The sequence below is a fragment of the Labrus mixtus genome, chromosome 4 (genome assembly GCF_963584025.1).
Source record: "Labrus mixtus chromosome 4, fLabMix1.1, whole genome shotgun sequence".
NCBI classification, from domain to species: Eukaryota; Metazoa; Chordata; class Actinopteri; order Labriformes; family Labridae; genus Labrus; species Labrus mixtus.
Window position 1 is genome coordinate 15,792,958 of NC_083615.1, and position 26,210 is coordinate 15,819,167.

At 41.2% G+C, this 26,210-nt stretch overlaps 1 protein-coding gene across 1 annotated transcript in view; it reads left to right on the forward strand.

Annotated features, from left to right (window-relative positions):
* The window catches only part of LOC132972899 (pleckstrin homology domain-containing family A member 7-like), a 167,674-nt gene that overhangs the window by 66,791 nt on the left and 74,673 nt on the right, over positions 1-26,210 (forward strand). The window contains exon 4 of the mRNA XM_061036040.1: positions 21,402-21,485. Coding sequence (XP_060892023.1) covers positions 21,402-21,485 — 84 coding nt within the window. The remainder of the gene's footprint in view (positions 1-21,401; positions 21,486-26,210) is intronic.

Genomic DNA, 26,210 nt, shown 5'->3' on the forward strand with positions numbered 1-26,210 from the left:
TAGTGGAGGGCGGCGGCGTTACAGCTTGGACACAACATTTATCCAGTAACAGAAATATTAAAAATTTGTTTAACTCACCAGCTTTCTGGTGCTTGCGAGGGTGATGATGTTTAATCCTCCTAGACATAGTAAAAGGACTTTTGGCAATAATTGCCTCACCCGGTGGAAGTACCAAACAACAAATCAGCCGCAGCAGAGCTCATCTGGAAGTGATAAACAGTAAGATTATCAGAAAAAGAAATTAACCCTGCATACTGTGGGCAGTAATTCTGCAGCTTTGAGGCTCACAGCAGCAGCTTCTTGTTACTTCAGTGACACATTTTTCTTTCTCTCTACCTCTCGCTGTTGACCTGCGCCCACACAGCTCGGCCTCAGCTAAAGAGCAGCCAGTAGATGGATACCTTGTTTCAATGCTGATTGTGCTAACATTGCACTTAAGTCCTATGTCTTTGCACTCTGTTGCTGTGCAGGCCTCATTATCAGCCAGTAACTGATAGACCTGTCGTTTAAAAACGGAGGGAATACTCGAAAAGTGCAGAAGTAGTTTATTAGTGGTTGTACAATCTGTAAACCTGCTCTTTTGCAGCATATTCTGGTCCCCCTAAATAGCCATCCAGAATCCTCCCTCTCTCTCGAACAGCTTCCTAATACCCTCACAATGAACGTTATTTGCTGTGAAGGCACAAACTGCGGTGTGAAGGCTAATATTTAGGCAGTGCAGGCACTTTCATAATGAGCCTGAGCATTATTCACTCTCCTACATGCTCATCCCAATCACAGGGCTCCATTCCACTGCCAGGCCCGTTTATGCAAATGCAAAAATATTTTCATTATCTCTGCAATAAGATATTTAATAGGCACTCTCCCCCTCAGCCCTCTGAAGAGCGGCTATAATTAGAGTCCGTCAGGCGCTGAGGCGGTGGGCCAGAACGTCACGGCTGATTTGAATGTGGACAAGTGTCGAACAAGCAGAGATGTGATTTCTGAGGAGCTATCAGCAAACCCTCGTGCAGGAGGTCTCACAGACGGATTTATTCTGAAAGTACAATGAGTGTAAAAGAAGAAGTCGTCGTGACTGTGGTAGAGATGTAGTAACATATTAACACTCATCAGACACTTCTTTAGAAACACATGTACAATGGACTATGATCCAGTTAAACAGCTCTGCAGTGATTCTGCCTCCACAAACGTAAGAGGAGATTGTAATTCACTGATGAACTTGCATGCATGCATTATACTCAGATGTGCTTGTAATATTTGTCCCCTGAATAAACCGACATGAGAGGGGCAGAGTGTTAGTAATAGAGCTGCAGAGATGAATCAGTGAAACGATTAAAAAACAATTTTCATAATTGATCATAATTGTTTCAGTCTTTCAAGCAGAAATGTCAAAAGTTGTGAGTTCAAGCTTCTTATATCTATAATGAAAATTCTAAATTTAAACACTCCAGTACAACATCAACACAAAGTAAGACATTGAGTATGGAAAATCTATTTCTTCATCTTTTGACATTTTCAAAAATAACACAGAATGATGAATCCTTATTTTATTCATGACAGGCTGTTTATTTGGATCTTTTCTCATTATACAGGTAAAGTTACTGAAGTATTTTGTTCTTTTTTTTAAATGAAAACTATGTCACTCACTCAGTCATTGTGGATCTTACCCTGCAGGCATTTATCCAGCTTTTGTATTGCAGCTAAATCCTTTATGTTAAAGGTCACATATTATCCTTCTTTTCAACAAGTTTAAATAAGTCTCAGGAGCCCCAACACGTGTGTGTGAAGTTTCTTGTTCTAAATCCACTCTGATCCTGTATTTGATCATGTCTATAAACCCCTCTATTTCAGCCCTGCTCAGAACAGGGAAAATCTCCAAACGGCCTGTTTGAGCACACATTTTCTAAAAAGTGGAGCAGGCAGAAGAAGGAGAGGATGGACTTATCTCATCATTGGGGGGTTTGTAGGCAGACTAGGGACACATATTAGTGTTAGAAAAACATGGTGTATTTTACAGAATATGTGGACATTCATGTATTACTGTAAAACATTCGGCCCCAAGTCATCCTGTTCAGACTTAGAGTCAAAACTACGTTTTAGACATGCAAACTGGCTTGTAAATAGCAACTTAAAAACAAAACGTATACAAATATTAAACAGAAAAACATAATTTCAGCAAGAGTGAAGTAACTAAGCTTCTGATGGCTACACACCAGACAATAGTAGGCCCAGGGGTTGCTCGATTCGAGGCTTGTAGCACCAAATAATCCTTAAATATAAAAAGTGTCTATACAATTATTTTACTGCTCTCGATCAAGTTGGCGCATCCCTGATTTCAAATCGTAAATATCAGACTTTTATGATATTTACGATTCCTGACAGTGCTGCCTCCAACCTCCAACAGAATACCTGCACCAGCCAATAAGAGCGAGCAGTCCTGGAAGCGATACCAACCAGATGTTGTGTACTTTTACAGTTCACAAACATGGCAGCGAACTTAAACTCAAGATAAGCCCTGGGCCAAGTGGAATATTGAAAAAGAAGACGAAGCTTATTGAATTATGGCAACAACACTAGTGCCTTCATAAAGTGTCATGCAAGATATAAAACACAGCAAGTTGCCGACGTCCATCGTCCTCCATATTTGTTTTTCTTCTGAAGGTGGAATCTCCACTGAGAAATCTTTACTACAGAGTAAACAGCAGGTGTGTTGTCTTTGGTCTGGCTGAATCGTCTCGTGTGTGCGTTCACAGGATTATAATGTTAGAAGTCAATTGAAACTGTCGTCATGTCTGTGGTCGCTTATGTTTTCAAAATCTCTTACTGTAGGATTTAAAAATCATGTATGTGTATCCGGCTTTAGTTTTCAGCCATTCCAGCAACTCTGTGAGACGGTAACCATCACATTGCAGTATGCTTTGAGCTAAATGCTAACAAACATGACAACATTGGGAAAGTGATATTTATATGTTTTAATACACAATATATTCACTGTCATCGCTCAACAAAAAGCTCTAAATATAAAGTGCACTTCAGGCTGCAGCTTAATGGGAATGTGAAAAGTTTACACCTACATAAACTATGTTTTCACCCTGATTAGAGTGTCAACAAACAGTCTCTGGAGGGAGCATTCATTTCAGTACAAAATCTCACGGCAATCCATCCAATATTTACCCAGAGATTTAATTTGTAACCAGAAATGTCGACCTGCAAGCAACGCCAGAGGACAGACCGTTTTACAAGACTATAGTTCATCCTCTCAGGGCCGTACAGGCTAAATATCATGTGCAGTACTTTATTCATAGTTGGCCAAAAACATCATCCCTTTAGCCACACTACTGGTGTGAGAAAACAGTCGGTCGTTTACTGCAGCCATTTGTGTGCGAGGGCATACATTCCCCTCTCAATCAGTGCTGAGGACGATAGAAAACACATCTGTTCAGCTTTAATTTAATGATGGTGAAATACAGAGTTTGTGAAATGAGATTCAGTAGGAGAAAACCCCACAGTATTCAAAAGAGCCTTGCAGAAAAATGCTTGAGCTTTGTAGCTTGAAAGACACACCTCAGTGAAAGTGACTCTGCTTAGCTTCGGAGCAGCAGTAAACAAACACGGTGAAAACCACTGCATGGAGGCTGTAGTCACATTTGAATTTCTAACACTTTTCTGCACCAGCCATCTGCAGCCATGTGGGGAAAATGAAACTGCCTTGTTAAATTTTGCATTGAAAATAATGACTGCTGCCTGCTCTGAGTTTGCTCACCCATGGCAGGGTGCAAAGTTTTTAATACTGGATACTCATAATTTTACAAATCCAGCTCGGGGAGGGCAAGTGGTAAACTGTTTTTTTCTAGGAATATTCAAACTGTCATTGAGTATTATTTTGAATGCTGCTCACTTTAGTCTTTTGTAGGGTCTCTTAACTCATCCACAGCATGATGCACCGCCCAGTAAAGCATATCTGACATTTAAACACCTGCTGGAGAAGCGTTCAGCATATGCAAAAGGTTTAAAGAGGACATATTATACCCCTTTTCCACCTTTTCAAACAGTCCCCTGTGGTCTAAATGAAACATCTGTGCTGTGCTTTGGTCAAAATATAACATGAATCAAGCACCAGAGGAGGTTTGTGACCCTGTATAAACCAGCTCTCTCAGAACGCTCCGTTTTGGTGTGTGTGTCTCTTTAAATACGATGAGCCCCACCTGAGTTTCCCCAGTAGACATCACTCCTCTGTAGCGAGAATAAAAATGGCAGATCTGTCCAAAAGTTATGTTCTAGGCTGGGGGTGGAGTCCATGGGTGGAGATATCAGGGGAGGTGAGGGTTTTTTCTTTTTTTTTTTACCAGAATCCCACTGTGACATCACAAGGAGAGCACATTTGAAACGGAGCATTTTTCTCTGTGTTGTAAGACTTAAAATGCAGATCACAAACAAAGGACTGGATGGATTTATTTCACATTTTGTGGTTCTGTAGACACTCAGGTTACCCAAATATATGTTCAAACACACTGTAGAAGTGGATTTTTCATAATATGTCCCCTTTAATGTGCAGTGAATCACTCAGAAACATACACACAGCATTTCTGCAACATAGCTAATGCTCATGTAGCGGCCCCCCCCCTAAAAGCACACATAGTGACATAGAGTCATTGTGCGGCTTTGTGATGCGTTGGAGTTACATTAGTGCTGTTGTTTAAAGGCCTTATGTGTTCTGTCAACACAAAGTGATGTACCGCTGAAGTGTTTATGTTGTGAGAGGAGTGCTACAACCGCAGCACGGGGACGAGAGCTGCTCACACTGTTAATCTGACACTTTCACTTTGGCTTCCCTCAGCATCATCACGGCCACTTTAACAATTAAAAATACAGATCTGTTTATTAGAGTTTGTGCTGCTTAGCTTTCATGTTTGAGGATTGTTGCATTCATCTGGACAGGCTTTTGAAGGTCTTTTCGATTCTTTTTCAGGGGGCTTTTTACCCTTTTTTTTTTCATAGGACAGATAAGAGAGACCTAAAATGTTGGGAGGAGAGAGAAGGGATGACATGCATCAAAAGGCCAAGGCCGCCTTTTCATTCTTAACAAATTCCAGGACTTGTTTCAAATAATGACTTATCATTTTTAACAAAAAAGCTGTGACTTAACCCATTTTGTAGTTGACTGCCTTCTTAAAACACCAAAAGTTTGAATTATTTTGCAGTCGCTATGTATTTTTTTTGTCGAGCTAGAAGTGGCTAAAGAAGGACGGGAGGGTGCTTCCGATGAGGAGCGAGGGGGGGTTGGCAAATGTCAGGCAATTAAAGCTGTAAGATTGAATTTCATTCACTTGGAAGAACTGGAGCACAGACTTCTTTAATGGTTTGTTAATACATGCCAGTGATGCTCATGTACGTGTCAGTTATTATAACTGGCACTGTTTTGGTCTCAGTCTGCCAGCAGGCTGCCCCGACTCGGTGTGTCCCACCTCGTCCCCTCTTTGCTGCTGGAGATGGTATTTATTCAGTGGGTCACTATGAAACCAGAGAGAGAGAGAGAGAGAGAGGGGGGAGCTTCCTGGTAATGTACAAGTGCTGTCTGCTGATGTAAAGAGCACAATGATGCTTCAGGCATCAGCTCCTAAAACCTGGAAGTAATACAAAAGTAAGTTAAGAATATTGCTATGTGGCCTTCTGGTTAGTTTGTGAGCCCCATGTATGGAGGCTGTAGTCCTCAAAGCGGACAGCCCAGGTTCGGATCCCACTTGTGGCTCCTGCCCCGCAATCCCATTCCCCACTCTCTCTCTCTCTCTCTCAAAACCTACATAGCAATTGTCCTTCAAAAAATGTATTGATCCAGCAGATGTCGCCCTTGAGCACCAGCATGAAACCAAAACAACTCGCGGTGCATTGTTGTGTTAGCATGCTAATGCTAGTGATCTTTATTATGCTCGTATCTTCACACTGCATGTAAATTTACCTGAAATGAGCGTGATCTAGAAACACAGTTAAGCAGTGAGTACAGAATGTTATTCTTCTTTTCTCTAGTCCCTCAATTAAACAACTTTTATTCGCGAGGGGAGGAGCCAGCCGCCGTCCCGGCGATGTCAACAAACTGAAAATATGACTCGGAAAACATCACAGACAGTGGGACTCGGGTGTTACACCCACTGTAGACAGTCATTACTCACAGAGTTATTTTCAGAGGATATACTTGATTTCTATTATATTTAAGTGTGAAAAATCGCATATAAAGCCTTTAAAGATTGCAGTTCCGCAACAACACGGTAATACTGTTGCACCGACAGTACATCTTTGCACTTTCTCATTGCATCCATAATAAATATATTTCCACTCTTCAATCTCGATATCGGTATTGGGCCCTACTTTCCAGTTACCTACACTGACAGAACCCTTCTCCTAAAAGCCCTGCACAGTTTATGATGAAGCCTTTTAAAAACTTAGCTGTCGCTGCTGCAAAGAAAATCTGTCCATAATATTTAAGGGAACAAAAGAACAGTATTCTGAGTATTATTATAATGAGTCCTGTTTATCAGACTGAACGGCTGAGGTGTCAAATAAGAGATTTGTAATACGTCTCATTACGGGCCTTTTCGTGCCAGTGAGCATGCTGGCAGATCTCAGCTCACACTCTAACACAGCGACAGGTACGTCTGATTATAATGCTCAACCTGACAAAAAACCTGTGTGGACTTTTGTGCACCTTCATTTCATCAAACACAGGAAAGAGTCTGAATGCTTTCCAGTCTGAGTGGGAGTGGGAGTGAGGACGGAGTGATGGGGCGAGCGAAAGAGAGGGACTGACTGTGAGAAAATCAAATGAAAGAGGCTGTTTGTGTATGTGCTGCATGTGTGTATGTGTGTGTGTGTGGGTGGGTAGGTGGCAGTGAATGACTGTGAAACCTGAACAAGAGATGGTGGCAGCAGCATGGAGCTGAACCAAATGTGTCACTGCCTCACGCTCACTGGGCCAAGGGAAGAATTTACTGGCGGCGGCGGCGGCCTGCAAGGAATCCAGCAGAGTAACTGAGTGCAAGTGTGCGTGTGTGCGTGTGTGCGTGCATGTGTGTGTGTGTGTGTGTGCTCGTAGTGGTCAGATTGTATTCCTCTCTTTACCCCCCAGCCAGTTATAGGACCCAGCTAGCATTGCTGGCCCTCCCTCCTCCATGTTACAGACAGGAAGAGCGTGCAGACCGTGCAGCCCACGCTCACACACTCGGAGGGGCAAAAAGTAATGAAGGCTCAGCCGTGACCGTATGGACACAGGTAACATAAACAGCAACACTGGAAACAGAATTACTTAAAACAGTCTGGGCTTTTTTTTTTTTTGTTGTTGTTGTTTTCTCTGCTTTTCATTATGCAGAGAAAGCTTCAGTGCCTCCTGCATCTCTTCAGATTATCTTTGCGGTGCCAGCGGCAGAACAAGGTGGAAGTGGGCTCTAATGTTTCAGCAGCAGCTCTGAGCTACTGGCTGGGCTTCTGTCTCTCTGCTGCCAGGCACACACAGAGCACACAGAGCAGTGCAGAGGGTCCCACAGATGTTTTTAGGACTGCTTTTATTCTGCGTGCTTCACAGCGCTGCAGATTTGAGTTTATATGGTTCTGTGTGTCTCTGTTTGGATGAAGCTCTGATATGCAGCACAGTAACCTCTTCAGTTTTCAGTGGCAATGTGGACAGAGATGATCTTAAGTGAAAACAGAGAAGCTGATTTAAAAGTGCTTCCTTAAAGCTTTTATATGTCCTGAATTTGTGTTGTTGTTAATTTGGTGGCTGTGGCTCAGAGGTAGCTCCTTGGGTCCACATGTCGAAGTTTCCCTTGGCAAGAAAATGAGCCCTGAACAGAACCCCTTTAATCTGCTGTGTATCAATGTGTGTGAATAAAGCTCGCACAGTCAAAAAAGTTTAACATCGTGCTATGTGCTAATTTTCTGAGAATATACGCATATATGCATTGTGATTTATAGTGCGTCCCTTCTGTAACTAATTAGCTTATTAGTGGCCTTGTGTGGCACAACATCCGTGTGTGAGTGTGAGAAAGTGGTGTTTGAATTTGAATTTATTGGGAGGATTCAGTTGAACATCGTTTCAATACAGAACATGAATGCAGCCTACACTGCAGTGGAAAGTTCCAGAGAGAATGAATTCTTCTTTCTATCACATTGTTTTTGAACACGGCACAAAATGTTTCTTTGGCATCGTTCTAGTTTCGTTGCTGTTTCCTTCCCTGGCCAAACACAGACTCGCTAAATGACTACAGCAACGGTGGAATGGTAAATGGACGTGAGCTTGTATAGCGCGTCTTCTGACTACTCACACCTACACATTCACACACTGATGGCAGAGGCTGATATGTAAAGTGATTGATTCTGCTGAAATAAGATGTCCACGTCTTAATATCTATGATGGTTCCATCTAGCTTAAGTCTTTCAGTTTTTAAAAATGTGCCACAACTGTTGTGTTGCAGATTTTTTTACAATGTACTACAAACTGTTGGCAGCTGCTTCAAATGCCATGCACTTCAAAAGTCCAGCTGGTAGCATATGAGAGCTCCTTTGCAGAGGTTATGAAGCTTTGGTCGTGCCTGGTTGCTGTGATACAGAATATGATATGATCCAAGCAGAAATATGAAGTCAGCTCAGGGAAGGGAAAAAATGTAGAAGTGAGTGCTGCACTGGGTCAAAAAAATAAATTTATATAGAAAAATCAGGTGCTCTTCAGGAACAGGGGACAATAGTCGAATAGCGAATAAAAAAGTTTGACTGTCCTGATTGAAAGAGAAAGAATGAAGTGTGGAGAGGCAGAGGGGATAAAAATCAAATGATCAATGAATTGAAGTGTTCTTTTAGAAAGAGGCTTTTTCTCTAATCATAGTAATGACTTAGAGAAATAGCCTGTCAGTGGTGGCCTTGACCGGTCTTGATTTGAAAATCCGGAGTCCGCCCAGTCTGAGGCCGAGACAAGACCGAGTAAAAATGCTTTCTTTTCCAAGAAGAGACGGAGACCTTCAAAAAGACCGATTTGGTATCAAATAAAGATGATTTTTTTGTCAACAAAATGACGAGCACTAAAAAAAAAGAAGCTTGAACCAGCACATTGTTGCTTGAAATATCGGCAAAACAATATTTTGCTGAGCTCAAGGCAATTATTTGGTTAATAATTGTCAATGGATCGAGTCAATTGATGATTTTGATAAATGTCATTATCTCTATCGGACAATACAACCCCTGCTGCTTGTAGCGATAGTATCGGTACAACGAATAATCCAACAACTTCTATTGAAACACTGAGAGTTTCAAAACACAATTTATCAGAGTTTAGATGAATTCAATCTGAACTAATGTGTGGAAGCGATTAGTCACATTTAGTGTGGCTGTAATCAGAGCATGTTCTGCTCTCATTTACTCTTTATTAATGAACCTCTCAAGGCCTTGATTGGCTGTTTAGCTCTGATATACGGAGGTTGTACTTGGAGAGTGCTGTTTGGTTGTTGATACATTTTGGAGCTCAAAGTTTGTTTGGTTGTTTAGATTTCCGAGGCGCCGCCACGGAGCACTTTGGGCCTTCAGAAGCTGTCAAATAATCAGAGCTGTGTTGCCAGCGGTGCACTCTGCAGGCCGGCCAAAAAAGAAAAATCAACCATAATGATGTTTTAACCTACTTTAGTGCTGCGGCCAAATCAGGACCCCTCCTGCAGCTGTGACATTGTTCAACTCTATTATCTGATTTTTATTCAAGCATTAGGCCGTGCACCAAAGTGTCAATTAGTTCTTGGCAGAGGTGTGCGGGTGTGTGGGTGTGCGGGTGTGCGGGTGTGCGGGTGTGTGGGTGTGGGTGGGTTTGTGTGTGTGTGTGTGTGTGTGTGTGTGTGTGTGTGTGTGTGTGTGTGTGTGTGTGTGTGTGTGTGTGTGTGTGTGTGTGTGTGTGTGTGTGTGTGTGTGTGTGTGTGTGTGTGTGTGTGTGTGTGTGTGTGTCAAATAAGTGAAAGGAAGTGACTGGTGTAGGTCTGTGAGGCCATCAGAGGCTCACACAGGAGACGTGTAGAGTTTTTATTTTGCGGTGTGGTGTCACTTTGCCACGCAGAGAAGAGTCAGTCCGGCTTGTTATTGTAATTTTTTCCAATTAAATTTGTTCTCACTGTTACTGCTGTTTGGAGTGGAGAAGGGCACATGAACTCACAGTGTTCCAAACTTTGAGTGCTTTTTTAATTATCTGGTTTTTTTTGCAGATATTTAAACACCACTGGTGCATGCTTATCTTCTAAAAAACATGCACTCATAAACACATGCACTATGGTCTGTCTTCCTCTGAAACTCTTCTGTGCTCTCACCCACGTCAGCAGGTGTAAATGCTCCCTCTTTTCACACGTCCACTCATACACTGTGTTCAACATGTACAGTGTGCTCTGAATGGGAATGACCTTGCTGTGTTTCCTCGTTCTGCACCGGCAGCGCTCCCCCCCCCCCCCCCTCCTCACTGCACTTCAAACACATTTCATGTGGAAAAACCCTTTAAATAGACGTGACCTTTGACTGACAGAACACCCACTCGCCGAATCGTTTAAAAACTCACTGTCTGCTCTGTAACACATCTGTGAAAACACAACGCAGGAGGAAACTGTATCAAGACAGATTCCTGCTGTTCATTTGCGTTACGAGTTCAAAAATGCTCTGCTATTTGAAACGTACTGTAAGTCTCGGTTCAGATGGAGGCGTGGCCTGTGATGGTGACACATCGATCAGACCGTCATCAATAAAAGGAAATGTCAAAGTGCCATGCGGACCAACCTGAGTCAATCATTACCACATTAACTCTTCTGTTGGCAGAATCACTGAAAAATAACTGAACAGGAAACAAGAGCTCAGCTTGGAAGCCTCACTCAATTATATGATGTATTTTGCGAATACCTGCATTATGACATAAAAACATGTTTTTGATTCAAACTCTTTTGGCACTTGAGTTTGCTCACCTTGCTGTAATGCATGTTTGAAATAGATCGAAGTATACTTGCAGGTAACTTACATTCAGTGGCGAGTCTTTTGGGGCCCTTGGCGAAAATAAATTGGGGGGCCCTCCAACCAGTGTTCAGCAGGCTAATGAGAATGAGTGCTGTCAGATGGGGCCCCTTAAGGGAGGTTTCCTACTGTCATTGCAAAAGTTTGCACATTTTTTGACCTTGCTTTTGGGGAAAACCCCAGACCAGTGTGGTTCAAAGCTACTATCAAACATTTTCTTTATTTATCTTGTTTTTTTATGAAAAGCGGATTATTTTCTTTGGTTATCAAATGTCAGAAAAAAGTTTCAAAAAATGAAAAAGAAAAAAATGAAAGAGAAAAAATGTCCATCGAAATTTCCCCTAGACCAAAGTTATGTCAGAGACTGATCAGACTTATTACTGTCCAGTAGGTTAAAGGAAGAATATGTGATTTTTCACACTTAAATGTAGCAGATATCATCCTTCTGCTATGTCTCTCTGAGTCATGACTCTCTACAATGAGTGTGACACCCGAGTCCGGCTGTCTGTGATGCTTTCCGAGCCGTATCTACAGCGTGTTCACAAGGACGGGACAGCCGGTCGGCTCATCCCCTCACGTATAAAAGTTGTTTAATTGAGGGACTAGAGAAAAGAAGAATAACATACTGTACTCACTGCTTATATGAATGTCAGGTAAGCTTTTTTAGATCACGGTCATTTTGTGTAAATTTACATGCAATGTGAAGATACGAGCAAACTAAAGATAGCTAGCATTAGCATGCTAACACAACAATGCAGCCCCGAGTTGTTTTGGTTACTGGATCAAAAAGTTGCATATTCTTCCTTTAACAAGGAATGTATGCATTACAATAAATATATGAAGAGAATACAAATAAGGAATGAAAGAGAACAGCTGTACTCTTACTTTGCACATACTTACAGTAACATACTGTAATAGTGTGGGTCTCTGGGAATAGTTCAAAAAGAGTTCGACCTAAACCATCTTTTTTTGGGAAAGTGTCATCAGGTGACATTTTTTCATGAATTAGCTCCAAACAAGTAATACTGGTTGATTAATGTTTCTATTAATGCTCATAATACACGACTTAGACCAGCACTTGTACCATCATGATTGACTTGAATTTTCAATAAGTCCTCAAAAGTTTTCAGGATTTATTTTCTGTAAGTGAAGGGAAAGATGTTTCGTCTCAGCAGCGCGACTTGTTTGTGTTTTTGTGACGCGGCTGCAGAAACAAACGTGTTCAGTAACTGGAGTTCCTTGAAAGTGACTCTCGGTTCATGTGACGCAGCAGGTGCAGTGTGTGTGAGTGTGTTCCAGCGAGCGAGGTCATGTGTGGTGTGTGTGTGTGTGTGTGTGAGATCATGAGTGTGTTTACACGAGAGGTGGGCTGTCATGGACGGCGTCTTGTTTACGTAACCCCTTCGAGGTGTCACCGGCCGTCATTCATAAATGTCATGTGGATATCGACGGGGTCAGAAAGTCCGACCCAGCAGCTGACAGCAGGTCAGAGGTCAAACTGTCTGTACGAGGACGATGGTTCAGTAGGATTCCCTGACGTCTCGCCTCGGTAAACTTTTGTGATAGATGAAGATGAATGAAGAACTAACAAGAAGCTTCAGAGGAGTCTTTGGAGCTTTACTTTTCCTCAGACGACAAACTAATTAACGGTGTGGTTCAGGTTGCTGGTCACAAAAAACTCAAATGAAATTGCCTGAAGGAGGATGGTGGCGCGAAAGTGGAGCATGTGTTGGAGCTATCTACCATTAATGTTTGTATGCAAAGCCAGAATAATGCAATGCCGGGTTTAAAACTGCTTTGAGTAGTGTTACGCCCCACCATAAGGCGGCCCTATGGAGCTAACAACAAACCACGCATTGACCCATTAAAAGACACTAAACACCTTAACAAAAGTCAAGGACAGGCATTTGGAGTTTGGACTGCTGTGCCGCTCAGTCAGGTATTGTCTGTTGGGTTGTGTTTTGTTTCTAAGTTGAACTTGGTTATGATTTAGTTTGTCATATTGTAATAAATCCTGTCTTTTTGAACTGGGTAAGGAGTTTTTATTGTGTCAATGTGTGGACTGTTGTTAGCGACATAGGGCCGCCTTATGGCGGGGCGTAACAGTAGCCTTATACATAATACCAACAACAACAATTACACTAGTAATTATTTATTCTACAATATCGGAGTCAGTATCGGTATCTGTGCATATGGATCGGAATCAAATCGGAACTGGAATGAAAAAGGATCTGAAAGGCTGTTTGTCCTTACCACAGTGTAACTTTGCTAAATGTTACTAAGCGTTGTGCTCACGATGGATTAACGTTGGGTCTTTGAAGATAATAAAGAGTAAGGTCTTTAACTTTTGAAAAGTGTCTTAAGATAAGATAAGATAAGATATACTTTATTGTCCCCAAGGGGAAATTTGTCCTGGACTTTGTCCTGCAGTTACATGAGAACTAAAGAGTACATAAATAGAGAACATAAAAGACATGCAGCAATTTGATATCTTGAGATACCATTTCTTAATAATTGGCGCCATACAAATAAAGATTTATTGATTGACAGGGGGGAAATGTGTTTTTTTTCCCATGAGAATAGACACATATGACGATGTTTGAGAGGCTGAAGTGTGAGATGATTTAAAACATTTTACAAACTGGAGTGCATCATTCGGGAATCCTTGATCCTAATCTCCTTTGGATCCAGCACACCTGACTCCACTTTCTAAGAATAAAAACAGTCCTACTACATAGAGAGGGTCATTTCTGAGTATGGCTGCTGACACTAAAGTAGAAATTTCAAATGAAAGAGATTTTTTTTGTATCTGAGATAAATAAAGAAGCCATAAAGTAGAAAAAGTTTTCATACTAAAACAAAACTTTTACGTTAGTCCTGAAAGTTTTCTAACTGTACCCATCCCCGGCGAATGCTGACTTAGCAGACTGTATTGTGGAGTCATCAGTGCCTCGCTGCAGGTAAACAGCACACCTTACATGGAGCACTGCATGCAGAGTGTCAGCATCGAGGAGGCTATTTTAACCAGTGGGCTTTTTTGAGAGGGAGCTCCTTTAATGTTTCGGCTGTTATGTAAGTCTCTCATGGCTGGAGAGCGAGCAGAGGAAGGTAAAGTAGTGCCTCAGTCGTCCTTGGAAAATGAAGTTATTGAGGAGACAGAAATGTTCGGATGAGGTGGAACACCTTTTTCACAGCTGCACGGTGTGCTTTTAGTCCATGCTGTGTTTCAGGTGATACAGAAAAGTAGATTTAATATACGAGAGAATCACAGCGAGAGGTAGAACAGAAGCTTTGAGTTGCAGCGTTTTATCTAGGGCCTGACCGATGTGGGATTTTTTGGGCCGATACTGATGTCGATATCAGGGAGAGAAAAAAGCTGATACCGCTATATCGGCTGATATATTTCTTAGATCTATGTTTGATCTGTGGAGATAGATAGATATAGATACATTTATTATGTTGATCCTTCAAATGCAGTTATCAAACACTTGTGGATAAAATATTCAGTATAAGGAAGACAAGATGGTCACTCAACTGGAAAGTAACTGAGCATGTACGAGCATCACTGCTTTACCCTCGGGAGAGTGATGATGCTTGTTGTGATCCATATAGCGCCCTCTGCTGGTGACAGCCAGAAAGAGAACTGCTAGTGTAATACAACGATACTCAAATGAAATGCTTTGCTGAAATTTGACTGGTGAATGAATCTGGTGATATCGGCGCATAGCTGAGATTAAATTAGCCGATATTATCGGCTGGCCGATTAATCGGTCGGGTTCTAGTTTTACCACTTACCTTCTTATCTGAACAACTATGACTACCTGCAGAAAGTCTTTGGAAATGTTTGTCCTTTAAAAGCACATGAAGATAAACAAATATGCAAACACATACGAGCACAGTATGTGCTTCAGTCCTGGAGCACAGGAATCACTTAAGGCACATTGATTTAACGTTTCGACACAGTGCGTCTTCCTCCTATTTAAAACATTTTTTTCAGGTTGTGACTCTGAGGAAGACGTGCTTTGTCGAAACGTTAGTCCTCTCGTTTCGACTCTCTTTGGATCCTGACTGAGAGAAGGAGTCCGCTGAATCATATTTGAATGAAAACACAATACACACATTAGTACCATAACAACAAGGTCAACTTTATTTACTTTCTATGAGTCTGTGTTTAAGTTTAAGGGAAAATTATATTTTTCATTTGGCAGATAAAAAAAATGTGACTTCCAACCCAAAGTTTACGACTGTCAGCTGATATGGATATACAGAAAAACATATTAGCCAACATGACGTCTGAAATGTTTTATCGTAGCTACTTAACAGAGCACATTTGTGTTTTGACAGAATTTGGCGGCCTGCTGATAAGTGGCCATGGGATAAACTGGCTAATGCATTTTTTTAATGGGATACATTTATGTTGTTACATCTGCGTTCATATTTTTAATGGCCACTTATGAGGCTGGATCCACAACAAGCTAAAATCACATGTTTGACTTGTTACGGCCTTGTCAAATTAATATGTGTTAACCTGTTAGCACATCCAGCAGAAAACAACATTTGCATTTATTAGAGGTTAGCTTCTGTCAACCTGAAATCTACACTAAGTGGTTCGTCAGAGCTATTTTCATTTAAAGCAGCTCTGCGTGTGTGATTTCTACAATTAAAGCAACAATATGTAGGAAATGGATTTGTTGTGCTTTGGCGCCCACCGAAGGTCTGTGAGTGCATCTGCACTGTCGTAAGAGCCGCATAGCGCTGTTACGCCTCCCCCTCTTATACGACAGGCTTTTGTTTACTGACAGAGGGTGTGAAGCCGGTGAAGACGTTGTGAGAAGCTAAACAAACATGTCGACTGACAAGGTGCAGTAATATTACCCGACTGTGCAATTCTTGTTTGAGATGGTCAACAAAGATTTCAATTCATCCTTCAGACATGTTCATTCAAACGATAGACGATAATCAGGACTCCACATTCACAGCCAGACTCCGTACTCAGGTGCAGCTCGTTTGCAGGGGCGCTGCTTTTCAACAGGCAGGGCAAGCAACCGCTTCAGGCCCCAGGCCATTAGGGGGCCCCCCAGGTCTGACAGAGTTTAAAACACAGCAGTGGCTCAAAATGTGCAAATTTTCCAATGACAGTAGGAAACCCCCCCCAAAGTTGTCCCCAGCTCAAAACACTGCACTGTCAAGTGGTGCATGCATTATGGCTATTAAAACCAAAATTTGTCGACGGAGGAAAATGAAGGGTTTCACTGCTCTTTATGTCTATGTATTGAAGATAATGCTAATGTGCAACATCTGTAAAAACTTTTATAAAAGTTCACATTTCGCTATTTGTTGTTGGTGTCAAATCATGTATGACATGATGGTGATGAATGCCGGATGGAGGGGCCCCCTGGGAATTTTTGCTTAGCCCTCCAACAGGCTCTAGAGTCGCCACCGGTCGTTTGCAGGAACATAAAAATAGAAAAGAAAAAATCTACTGCACACCGAAAATAGCTTGTATGTGACTTAACTGCGAGCGGACGATGTGTTTCTCCTGTAGCTCCCTCAGGTTTGGCCAGCATTGCTTTTCTATATATATAGATATTTTCATGTCATCCAGAAGCACTGCAGCTGCACAGGACACCTCTCACTGCCAGAGTGAGACTTAAACACAGTAAATGGAGCCAGAGATGTGAGGATGATTGTAAAAAGGTCTTTTATTACCACTGTTTGAGAGCATTGTTAAAAGCCTGCTATATAAAGCTTTTAGTGCTGCTTTCAACATTTTCCCCTCCACCCTCGAGGTCAGTGTTGCCTCAGCTCCTCTGAAATGACACCATCCCGTCTATGATCTGTTTGACTATGCTGAACCTGCAGCTGAAAGCACAGCCCCTGATAAACATCTCCTCAGGACACTGACGCCCGCTTTCACATTACGAGTGTGTGAGCAGTCAGATGAAGATGTGTCGGTGTCCCTGGAGAAGTGGTGCACAGGCACACACAAACAGCCTTTGGGTGAATATCTGTGATGATACTGACTGAACGTCTCAGTGAAAGCGTGAGAGGTGACCGTGTCTTCAGCTGTCATAGAAACCTCTTTAACAGTCCGGGGAGGAGATCAGGGTTAATTGGCTTGACAAATTGCTTTTAATTTCATGATAACACAACAAATTCTGCATCCGTCCATGACTTCTTACACAGTCGTGTAAATGAGATGAGCTGTCATCGTTAGCAAATTTCACTTTTCCTGGGCTCAAGTGTTGATTAATTGTCTTATTTATATGAAGACACGGGGGGTTGGGATGGGGTTGTTGTATAATATTACTCTCCTCTGGCACGCTGTGAAAGTATTAGCATTTATGAGTTTAAATGTCCTTAATGGTGTTTTAATCCTGTTAGCATAAAGTCATTTATGTAAAAACTTCATGTCATTTTAATTCAGAGATGTAAATGTTGTTCATTTACACGTTCCACCTGAGACTTCTTCTTCTTCCATACATATTCATTCCTCTTTTTATCACTTCACTTTAACCAAACGGACGGACAGATATATGCTCAATGTTTCTTTTGTATTTAAGAAAATATATTTTTAGAAAGGAAAACAAAGGTTAAAAGATAAAGTGGTGGGGCTTCTTTTGTTTTATTCATTAACTTTCATTCATGCTTTGAGAATCAGCGGTGACCACGTCAATTTTTCATGAATCAGCTACAAAAAAACCCCCAAAAAAAACAAAACAACTGCATCAAAAACAGCAATGAGATAATGACGACAACAACTGCAAACACATCCAAAGCTACAAACGCATCGAAAACAACAAGAAGACAACCAGGACAACAAACATAAACATAGTTACAAACACAAGAACCACAACAACTTCTGACAGAAACACAAAGAATAACAATCACAAGCACAATGATTTCTATAAACCCAACGACAACAAACAACGACCACAGCACAACAACAACAACAACACGTTCTCTAAACTGGAAGGTTGGGGGTTTGATCCTGCAGCCACATGTCCAAGACACTTAACCCTGAATATCTCCCGCTGCTTTGTCAGAGTCTTGTGAATGGATAAGTTCATTCTGATGGTCTCACTACACAGCAGCCTCTACCATCAGTGTGTGGATGTGTAGGTGTGACCTGCGGTGTAAAAGCGCTTTGATTAGTCAGAAGACTAGAAAAGCGCTGTACAGGCTCAAGTCTATTTACCATTTGCCATCGGGCATGTGGCTGCAGGAGCTGGGGATCAAACCCCCAACCTTTTTGAGCAGCTGGTTCACAGCTCAGGAGCTCTGCCAGCAAACACTCGTCTCCTTCAGTTTTAAAGCAGACGAGTGAAGAGTTCTAAAGTAGCTGCCTCAGGATCTCAGTCTGATCGCTGGTTGGGACATTAGTTCACATAAATATTCTGCACAGGGAGAGCGTTCAGTGACCGTCATTACTTCTAACTCAAGCGCCCGTCGGCAAAAATCTGTTTCCCCTTTTAATGCTACAGCTGATCGATTGTAATTCCATCCTGTTCAGACTATTATTAATCCTCAGAGCGCCTCAGAGTGGACCACAGGGCCGCTGCTTATGTGGAGACACTGAGCGTATCCCTCTGAGAGAAATACTACGGTGCTTATTGTGTCCTGTAAGACACACTCTGACAGCATGACTAACACGTCTCCCTCCAGCTCTGCGCTGCGCCCCTTCCTCCTCGATTGGGAGCAAAGGTTCTTCATGCTCTTCAACATCCTTCTTTGCATTTTTGACTCAGTGCAGATTTTTCACAGCTGGCTGTCAAACATTCATGTGTCAGTGTGAGTACAGTCTGCTGCGGGTCACTGAAGGTGATTCGTCAGGGATTATGAAAGCTATAAATTCTTTTACGTTATGCCCTTTGCAATATGCCTGCAGGAGTAGAGACTCTTTGATATGATGTAGCCACACTGCTCCAAACCACAAGCAGAAATAGAAATGAACACATCCAGTTCAGTTGATGTAGAGCTGGTAATTCACTTCTGTGAATATGGAGATATATTACTTGTTGTGTATGTTTTTATAAAAAGACTGTTCAATTCATATTTTAGTTTTTTATTATCCTATTAATTCCATCTATTGTATATATAAACCGAGTGCTAAGCGGTCGGGATGTGGGTCAGCACCTCCAAGTCTGAGGCCGTGGTTCTCTGCCTCAAGCAAACGTTTCATTTAATTTCATTTATTTATTCAATTAGGACAGTGCACATTAATCAACACATCAACCAATAGTATCCATGTAAATAAGCCGGAATTAGCACAAAAGCTAAATTTCATCCGTAGTCCTAAGGCAGGTACTAACAAAAAAACAACAATATGAAAACAAATGTACAATTACGGGACAGTTTGAACAGAACAGCACACACACAAAAACACACAGACAATTTTACAAACAAATTAGACACAGTCGTTGCATAAGAAATAACAACTAATCACTCAGATCAGACAGTTCAGTGGTGGTAAAGATGACTACAGCAGAGATTCTTTATTATTTAATTTTGCTTATGCAAGTTTGAACATATTAACAAACACAGGAGAGTATATTCAATTATAACACAATGCAAAGTTTCACTAAAAATAACTGAAAAAGATGTAAATGAAATATAGAAATTAAACATCCAGATCCATTAAGCCACTAAAGAAAACATTGAGAGACACAGGTCAACTTCTCATAACAAGGGTCAGAAGTTATAGTTGCACTTATTAAGATCGACTAGTGCAGAGATTTCTGTATTTCTACGGAAACTGTTTTTATTATCTTTATCAGTTATGATGGTCGTAGTGGAAGTGGCCGACACACATTAGTTTGAGCCGTCCACAGTCACTTCAGTTTAACGTGATCAGCTTTTAGTTTCACAACCTCCGGTCTCCTGCTGTGAGCTCATAACATCTGTGTCAGTCCCCGTTATGGAACCTGCTGCTGCCGTGTCCCCGAGTCTCCTGGGATACATTGTAGTCCTGTGGGGTTTGATCTTCTGCTACACGGAGCAGGAGTCTGTGGAGCATGAGTAATGTGAGCTGCTGCTGCTGAATGGAAAACACACTGTTACTACGTATTGATTGTTGTTAGAGATGAGAAGGTTTCTGAAACCTGCACACACACACACACACACACACACACACACACATGCGAGTGTGTATATTCTGAGTGTGTGTAGTGTGTTTCTCCTCAGTGTTGAGCTCTTGTTGGTGTAACCTTCAGAGTTTTTAGGCTAACTCCTGCACACTGTCTTAACTATACAGATCCACTGCCCAAATTGTTGCCAATGTATTTGTACAATGTAGACGTGTGGAGGAGTTTGCCTGCTTTTTTTTGATAATTACAAGCAAGAACATATCAATCAATCTTTATCTGTATAGAGTCAATTCATAACAAGTGTTATCTCGAGACGCTTTACAAAAAGCAGGTAAAAAGACCTTACTCATTGCTACAAAGACCCAGCTTAATCCATCATGAGCGTAGCACTTTAGCAACACTTAGAGTACAAAGCAGGTCACAGGACAACATTTTAAGTCAGATTACACTTTAGAGTGTGTGTGTGTGTGTGTAAGTATGTGCGGTTGTCGACTTGGAAATTAAATTCAAATTGAAGAGTCTTAAGAGCTACTTGGACCTCTCAATTATTTGTGGTTGAAAAAAAAGTAATCAATGCTAAACATGTTACAAATATAATAAATACAAATAAAATAGCCAATATTGGTTGTCTAGGACTGCAGTTTTTGTTGCCATGGTATCAAAAACAGATGTTGATATTGTTTGATTTTTGATAGAAACATGTCAAAGGTTAAAAATCTGGTATGATGACATCACTATTCATTTTCTAGGAGTGGCTGTCTCTCAATAGAGATGACCCTGACTTCAATATCCACTTTATTCGTTCAAATCAACGCTGTTGAAACTTTCTGTTGTCGTTGTCAACTCTGCTGTACACACAAGCACTGACACACACACACACACACACACACACACACACTGACCCTCCACACAACCCCGCTGTTGTTTACGCCGTCAGTCCCTTTTCCACTCTGAGGCTTAAAATGACTGACTGAGTGTATAACCCATGAGGCCCAGGCCTGCACTGTCCAACATTTAGTGCTGAGCCCGACATTTCGCTCCACACAGGCTGTAGAGAAACGGATTGGGTGGGGAGTTTGGGTAGGTGGGGTAGGGTGGGCACATTCAACACCAGGCTGGGAAAGTCCAGGACGAAGGCCTGTCAGAGCTCCTGAGCACCGCTGCTCCTCGGGGGAATGATCGGCTCGTGTCTGCTGTACTTGTGAAGATTACGAGGGGTGAAAATCCACAGTGATGCTCTCACTGTGTTTACAGAGCAGGGTGCTAATTCTGTCTCCTCTCTCTCCTCCCTCTGTCACTCTCCAGTCATAACCAGAGGACCACATCGTTTCGCCATCCTATGAGCGGACAGATTTCTACAGAGAACTTGGATTTTATCCTCCACGAGCCGTGAGTCTTTGAGTTTCATTGAGTTTCTTGTGTCTTTGTAGCGTCATTAATACAAATAATAAAGAGAATAGATTTTCTATAAGATATCTGAGGCCTCATTGTCTTTCTCCAGCTGTTTTTGAAACACTGACATTGTCTCAAATATGTTTTTATTTTCACCTGTGAGCTGTTTTTGTACACAAAGTTACAAAATGAAATTTGAAAATGAGGAAAAATCTGAAAGAATCTAAAGAACATCCTTTCCTGTTTTTGCAGTAATGGATGTTTTGCAGTTTTCTGTTTCTCCATTACTTGTTGCCTGACCTTTGATCTGACACTGACTTTGAAAACATCCTCCCCCTCCTGCCTTACAGTTAACATTGGAATAGTTTTCTGTGTGGTTATTCTGCTTTTGGGGCAGTTTTTGTAAAGGGCAGTTCAGTTTGTTTTGTGACTTTGATTTCACCTGAGCTGCTTTTAAGTAAGAACTGAAATCAGGAGATGTCGGTGAATGTGTCGAGGAGTTTTACTCACTGTGGGGTGATGCTACTGCAGGAGTCACTAAAATGCTTTTTGACCCTTTGGAGTCATGAAGTGCAGCTGAATCTACTTTAAGATGTTTTATTCTATTTGACCTGCTTGCTGCGAGCTGCGGAGAAGTGGAGAAGTAGCTAGTCTGGCTCGATGCACACGTAAAAAAAACCCAAAAAACTCTCTTCTGGCTTTAACTGCACACGTCATATTTTGTGTGAATTAAATATGGGATGTAAAAATATTAAGCTTTTTAATGCCAGATAATGCAGCTATAAAAATCCCATATATTCATTAATTCACTATAGTCTATTGTCTTTGTAAAAATAGAATATTGTAAAAAAACACAAAGTGATAAAATCATAATGTGAACCCAATATTGTGATACGAGTCGTACTGCCAGTTGAGTAAAATAAAAGTGTTGAATAAAAACAGATTAAGTTAATATAACACCACTACTAAAATACTGTGTATCTGACTGTTTCAGCAGGGTCCAGGCTCCTCTGGTCAGTTTTTAAACAGTGTGACTGATGCTGGAGGGAAAGAGTGATTCAACTGGTTACTCTTGCTCTTTAAGGCTCTGTGCAGTCATTTCAAGCTTTTAAAACTCCATAACAACACATTTTCACCTCACACGAGGTAAAAGCTCTTTTTCCTCTCTCCATGTAGCAGCACACGATGTGACATGTTGAGTTCGGGTCTCTGTGGAATAAACAAGTCAGGGCTTACTCACCACTGTTTAGGAAACAGTTAGTGTTTCTCTCTGAGTGCTTTGTTTGGGTCGACATTTCTCACCAGTAACTGAACCCGGACAACACTGAGACTCTCTAACGTCTCCATTACAGGAGCTGTGGGGCTCTTTTCTTCTGTGCCCTAAATTATGATGTAGGTCAAAAAGACAGCAGAAATTTTTTGACGACATTTCCTGTAAATTGAAGAACAACATTCCTCCAGCACTGTGCTGCTCCAGTTAGAAAGCTTTTTTATAAACTTTTTTTACAGAAAGAAAGAAAAAGCGCCACATCTTGCTGCTGGCACTTTGTGTAAAAAAAAACAAACATTTCGGTGGAATAAATCAGAAAGAAAATGCAGAACGATGTTTGAGGCTGTTCTCGTGTTATTTGTTTACAGCCGACCAGAGTGTGGCTCTGAATGTTTCAGCCTTTCCTGCAGTTATTCTGCCATTCAAAGTAACCTGCAGATCCCCTCAGGAGGCCATGTGGAATGTGATATTGAATGCATTCTTCTGCAGCACTCATGGTGCTGTTGAATATTTGACTTTGGAATGCACAAGAAATGAAGGGCTCGAAGCTGTGAGAGCGTCATTTTGAGAAAAACAACAGCAAAAAAAAAAAAAAAAAAAAAAAGTATTGCATGTTTTCCTTTTGACCCTCCGATATCTAATCTTGAAGCTTCTGAAGCTGTCGTCGTTGTATGACCATTTCTTTTTAAAGTCGTAGTAGAATAATAGTCTGATCTGCTTTTGTGTGTTTTGACAAGTAGCCTCTGATTATGTTTTAAGATTTGACACCCTAATCTAAAACATCTTGTAAGCAGGGGCATATTCAGAGGGGTGGCATGGGTCCCTCTAGAAATCTCATTGGTCACCCCACTTGCCACCCCAAAAATCCTAAACTGTGATTGGCTATTTGCCCTGTCAGAGGTGGGACTTATTTTTAAACCAACTATTTTTTATTTTTTTTTGCAAAGGATGGGAGTCAGCACTTGTATGCGTATTTCTTTTGTTTGTACTTTACATTTTAGATAAAAACTTTGCACTCTATTTCATAAGACAGGTGTATAGGAAAGTAACACACTCTGTCTTACTTGCGATGAACTAACTGGCAATGTGTCAGGACCAAAACATTGCCAATTAATATATTTTTGCAAGTTAGACTGTGCAGGTTTTCATGTATTTTTTGACGTTGCCGCCATTATCTTGTGTTATAAAGAAGATATTACTGGTGAGATAGGAAAGGGTAAATAGCTAATATTTATTTGTGTGTTTGTGCTTACATCACACTTCAGGCCACCACTGCACAAGTCAGTGCCTTAGGTGGGACACCCCAGTCGAAAAAAAGACCCTGCTTGTTAGAGAATATTTTTTTAATAAACAGTTGGTTATGAATCAAGAGCATAAACTGTATCAGATATCCTTTTATCAAACACATTCAACTTTTTTTTAATGTAATCATAATCAGTTCCTGTCAAAACGATACCAAAAAATGAGCTAAAAATAAACTAAATGACTTCTGCAGAAGAAGAACCTCACACTGACTCCTTTAGTCCTGCTCAAATGTAACTAATCCAGTGAGGAACAATTAGAAGCTGCTTTTGTAGCCGTTCATCTCGTGAAGAAACACATTAAAATGTAATGAAGTTCCACTGCACAGACTCCATTTCTGGTAACCTATTTCTCTTTTCATTTTCTGTCCCTGTCACCGTCTCATTGTTTCACATTTCCTGTTCTCTCTAATTCCATCTGTCCAACCAGAATCACTTTCTCCTCTTTTCAGCCTTCCTCTTTGTTCATATTTTCTACCATTTCTCTCCCAGAACTCCATTTCTTTCACTCTTTGATTTTCCATCTTTATTATTGTACAAATTTGGTGTTCTTGTACATTGATGCCTTCTTCTTTTATATCACTGCAGCCTATACATTTCCCTTTACTCAGGTTTGTCAGTTAATCTCATGTTCTTCTAGAACTCACCATAAATCTGAACTTGTCACTTCAGAGAATAAATCAAAGGACAAACATGAAGAAGAGTTTTCATTTTGTAGAAACAGCTTAATTCACCATGATGAAGCCACTTAGCTTTCTTTGAATAGACAGAAACCTCTGCTAGAACTGGACTGATTCAGGGACAGCCAGCTGCTGCGACTGGCTTGGAAAGAGGAAGCTAGAGAGAGAGAGAGAGAAAAAAGAGGGATAGAAAGAAAGACAGGCCGAGAGACAGAAATCTAGGGATGTTCCTATCGACTCATTTCCCCGTCACTTAAATTGAAATGTAATTTCAGACTTGTCAACTGGTCTGAAGGTTAGAAAACACTCAGAAAACTGTCCAAATGGATCACAATTTATTTAATATTGCCTGCAGGTAAACAATGTAGTGTGGTTTGCCGAGTGTTGCTAACGTTAGCAGAGCTAGCGTCGACAGCCTTTATTCCTCCCTGCAGATTTACATCTACATGCCCAAGTAAAATGTAGTTACTGTATGCATTACTCCTGTCGATATGTCAGTCTACTAATACTGCTGCTCCTACAAGATGCTACCTGTACAATGTGGCGGGCGGCTGCACAGAAAAGAAACACTTTGCTGAAAGTTGTATATGGCTAATCACTGAAATATAAAAAAAAAAATGCCATAATTCCCAGACGCTTAAACCATCATCAGATGATAGCCAATGTGTTGTGGGATGGAGAAAATGTGTAGATTGTCAAGATTGACAGTCTCAATGAATATTGGTTTTCCTGTCTTGAAGGTGTGCATTTCTTTCAGCTGTCTGTGTCTGGAACTGACCACAGATACACACCTTCTTGAGCCATGTGCTTTTTATATCCTCACGTTTTCTACAGCAGTTTGCCGCTGAGCTTCCTCGTCTCTGTCTTCACCTCTTTTCCTCCTCATTATACTTCTCTCTCTCTCTCTCCTTCGCTTAAGTCCATCTCTCCATCCCAGACAGGCAGAGACCAGGTTACATTTTCCCTGCTGTCCTCTGATGGATCTGTCTTATTAGCAGCTACGTAGGTGTGAAGCTGGCCTGTCCAAGCTATGATAATGTGACAGTGCATCACACATGTACGCAGATACACAACACTTCAGGCGCCGCTGTGTGTCCACGTGTGGTTTATGAAAATAGATGTTGAATTGTGCAGCAGATAGAAGGACTTCATGGCTAAGAGAGGATGTGCACATTGCTGCAGAATATTTGCATTATGTCGCTGTGATGCACCTGAGGGTATTCTCTGCTGTGATTACGCAGACAAGCTGCATCGATGAACACTTCACGCTCACAGTGAAGAACGTCCTCCAGGGTTATTCATTATAGCTTTGGAAGATCAGTTAAACACATGTGTGAACATTGACTGAAGAAGCTTCATGAAGCATGGAGAAAATAAAGATTAGAAACAAACCTCCTGGTCACCTGCAGAGAAACTCATAAATCATAATCGAAGAGGTTCATTATTAAATCACGTGCTGAAGTTTAATGTC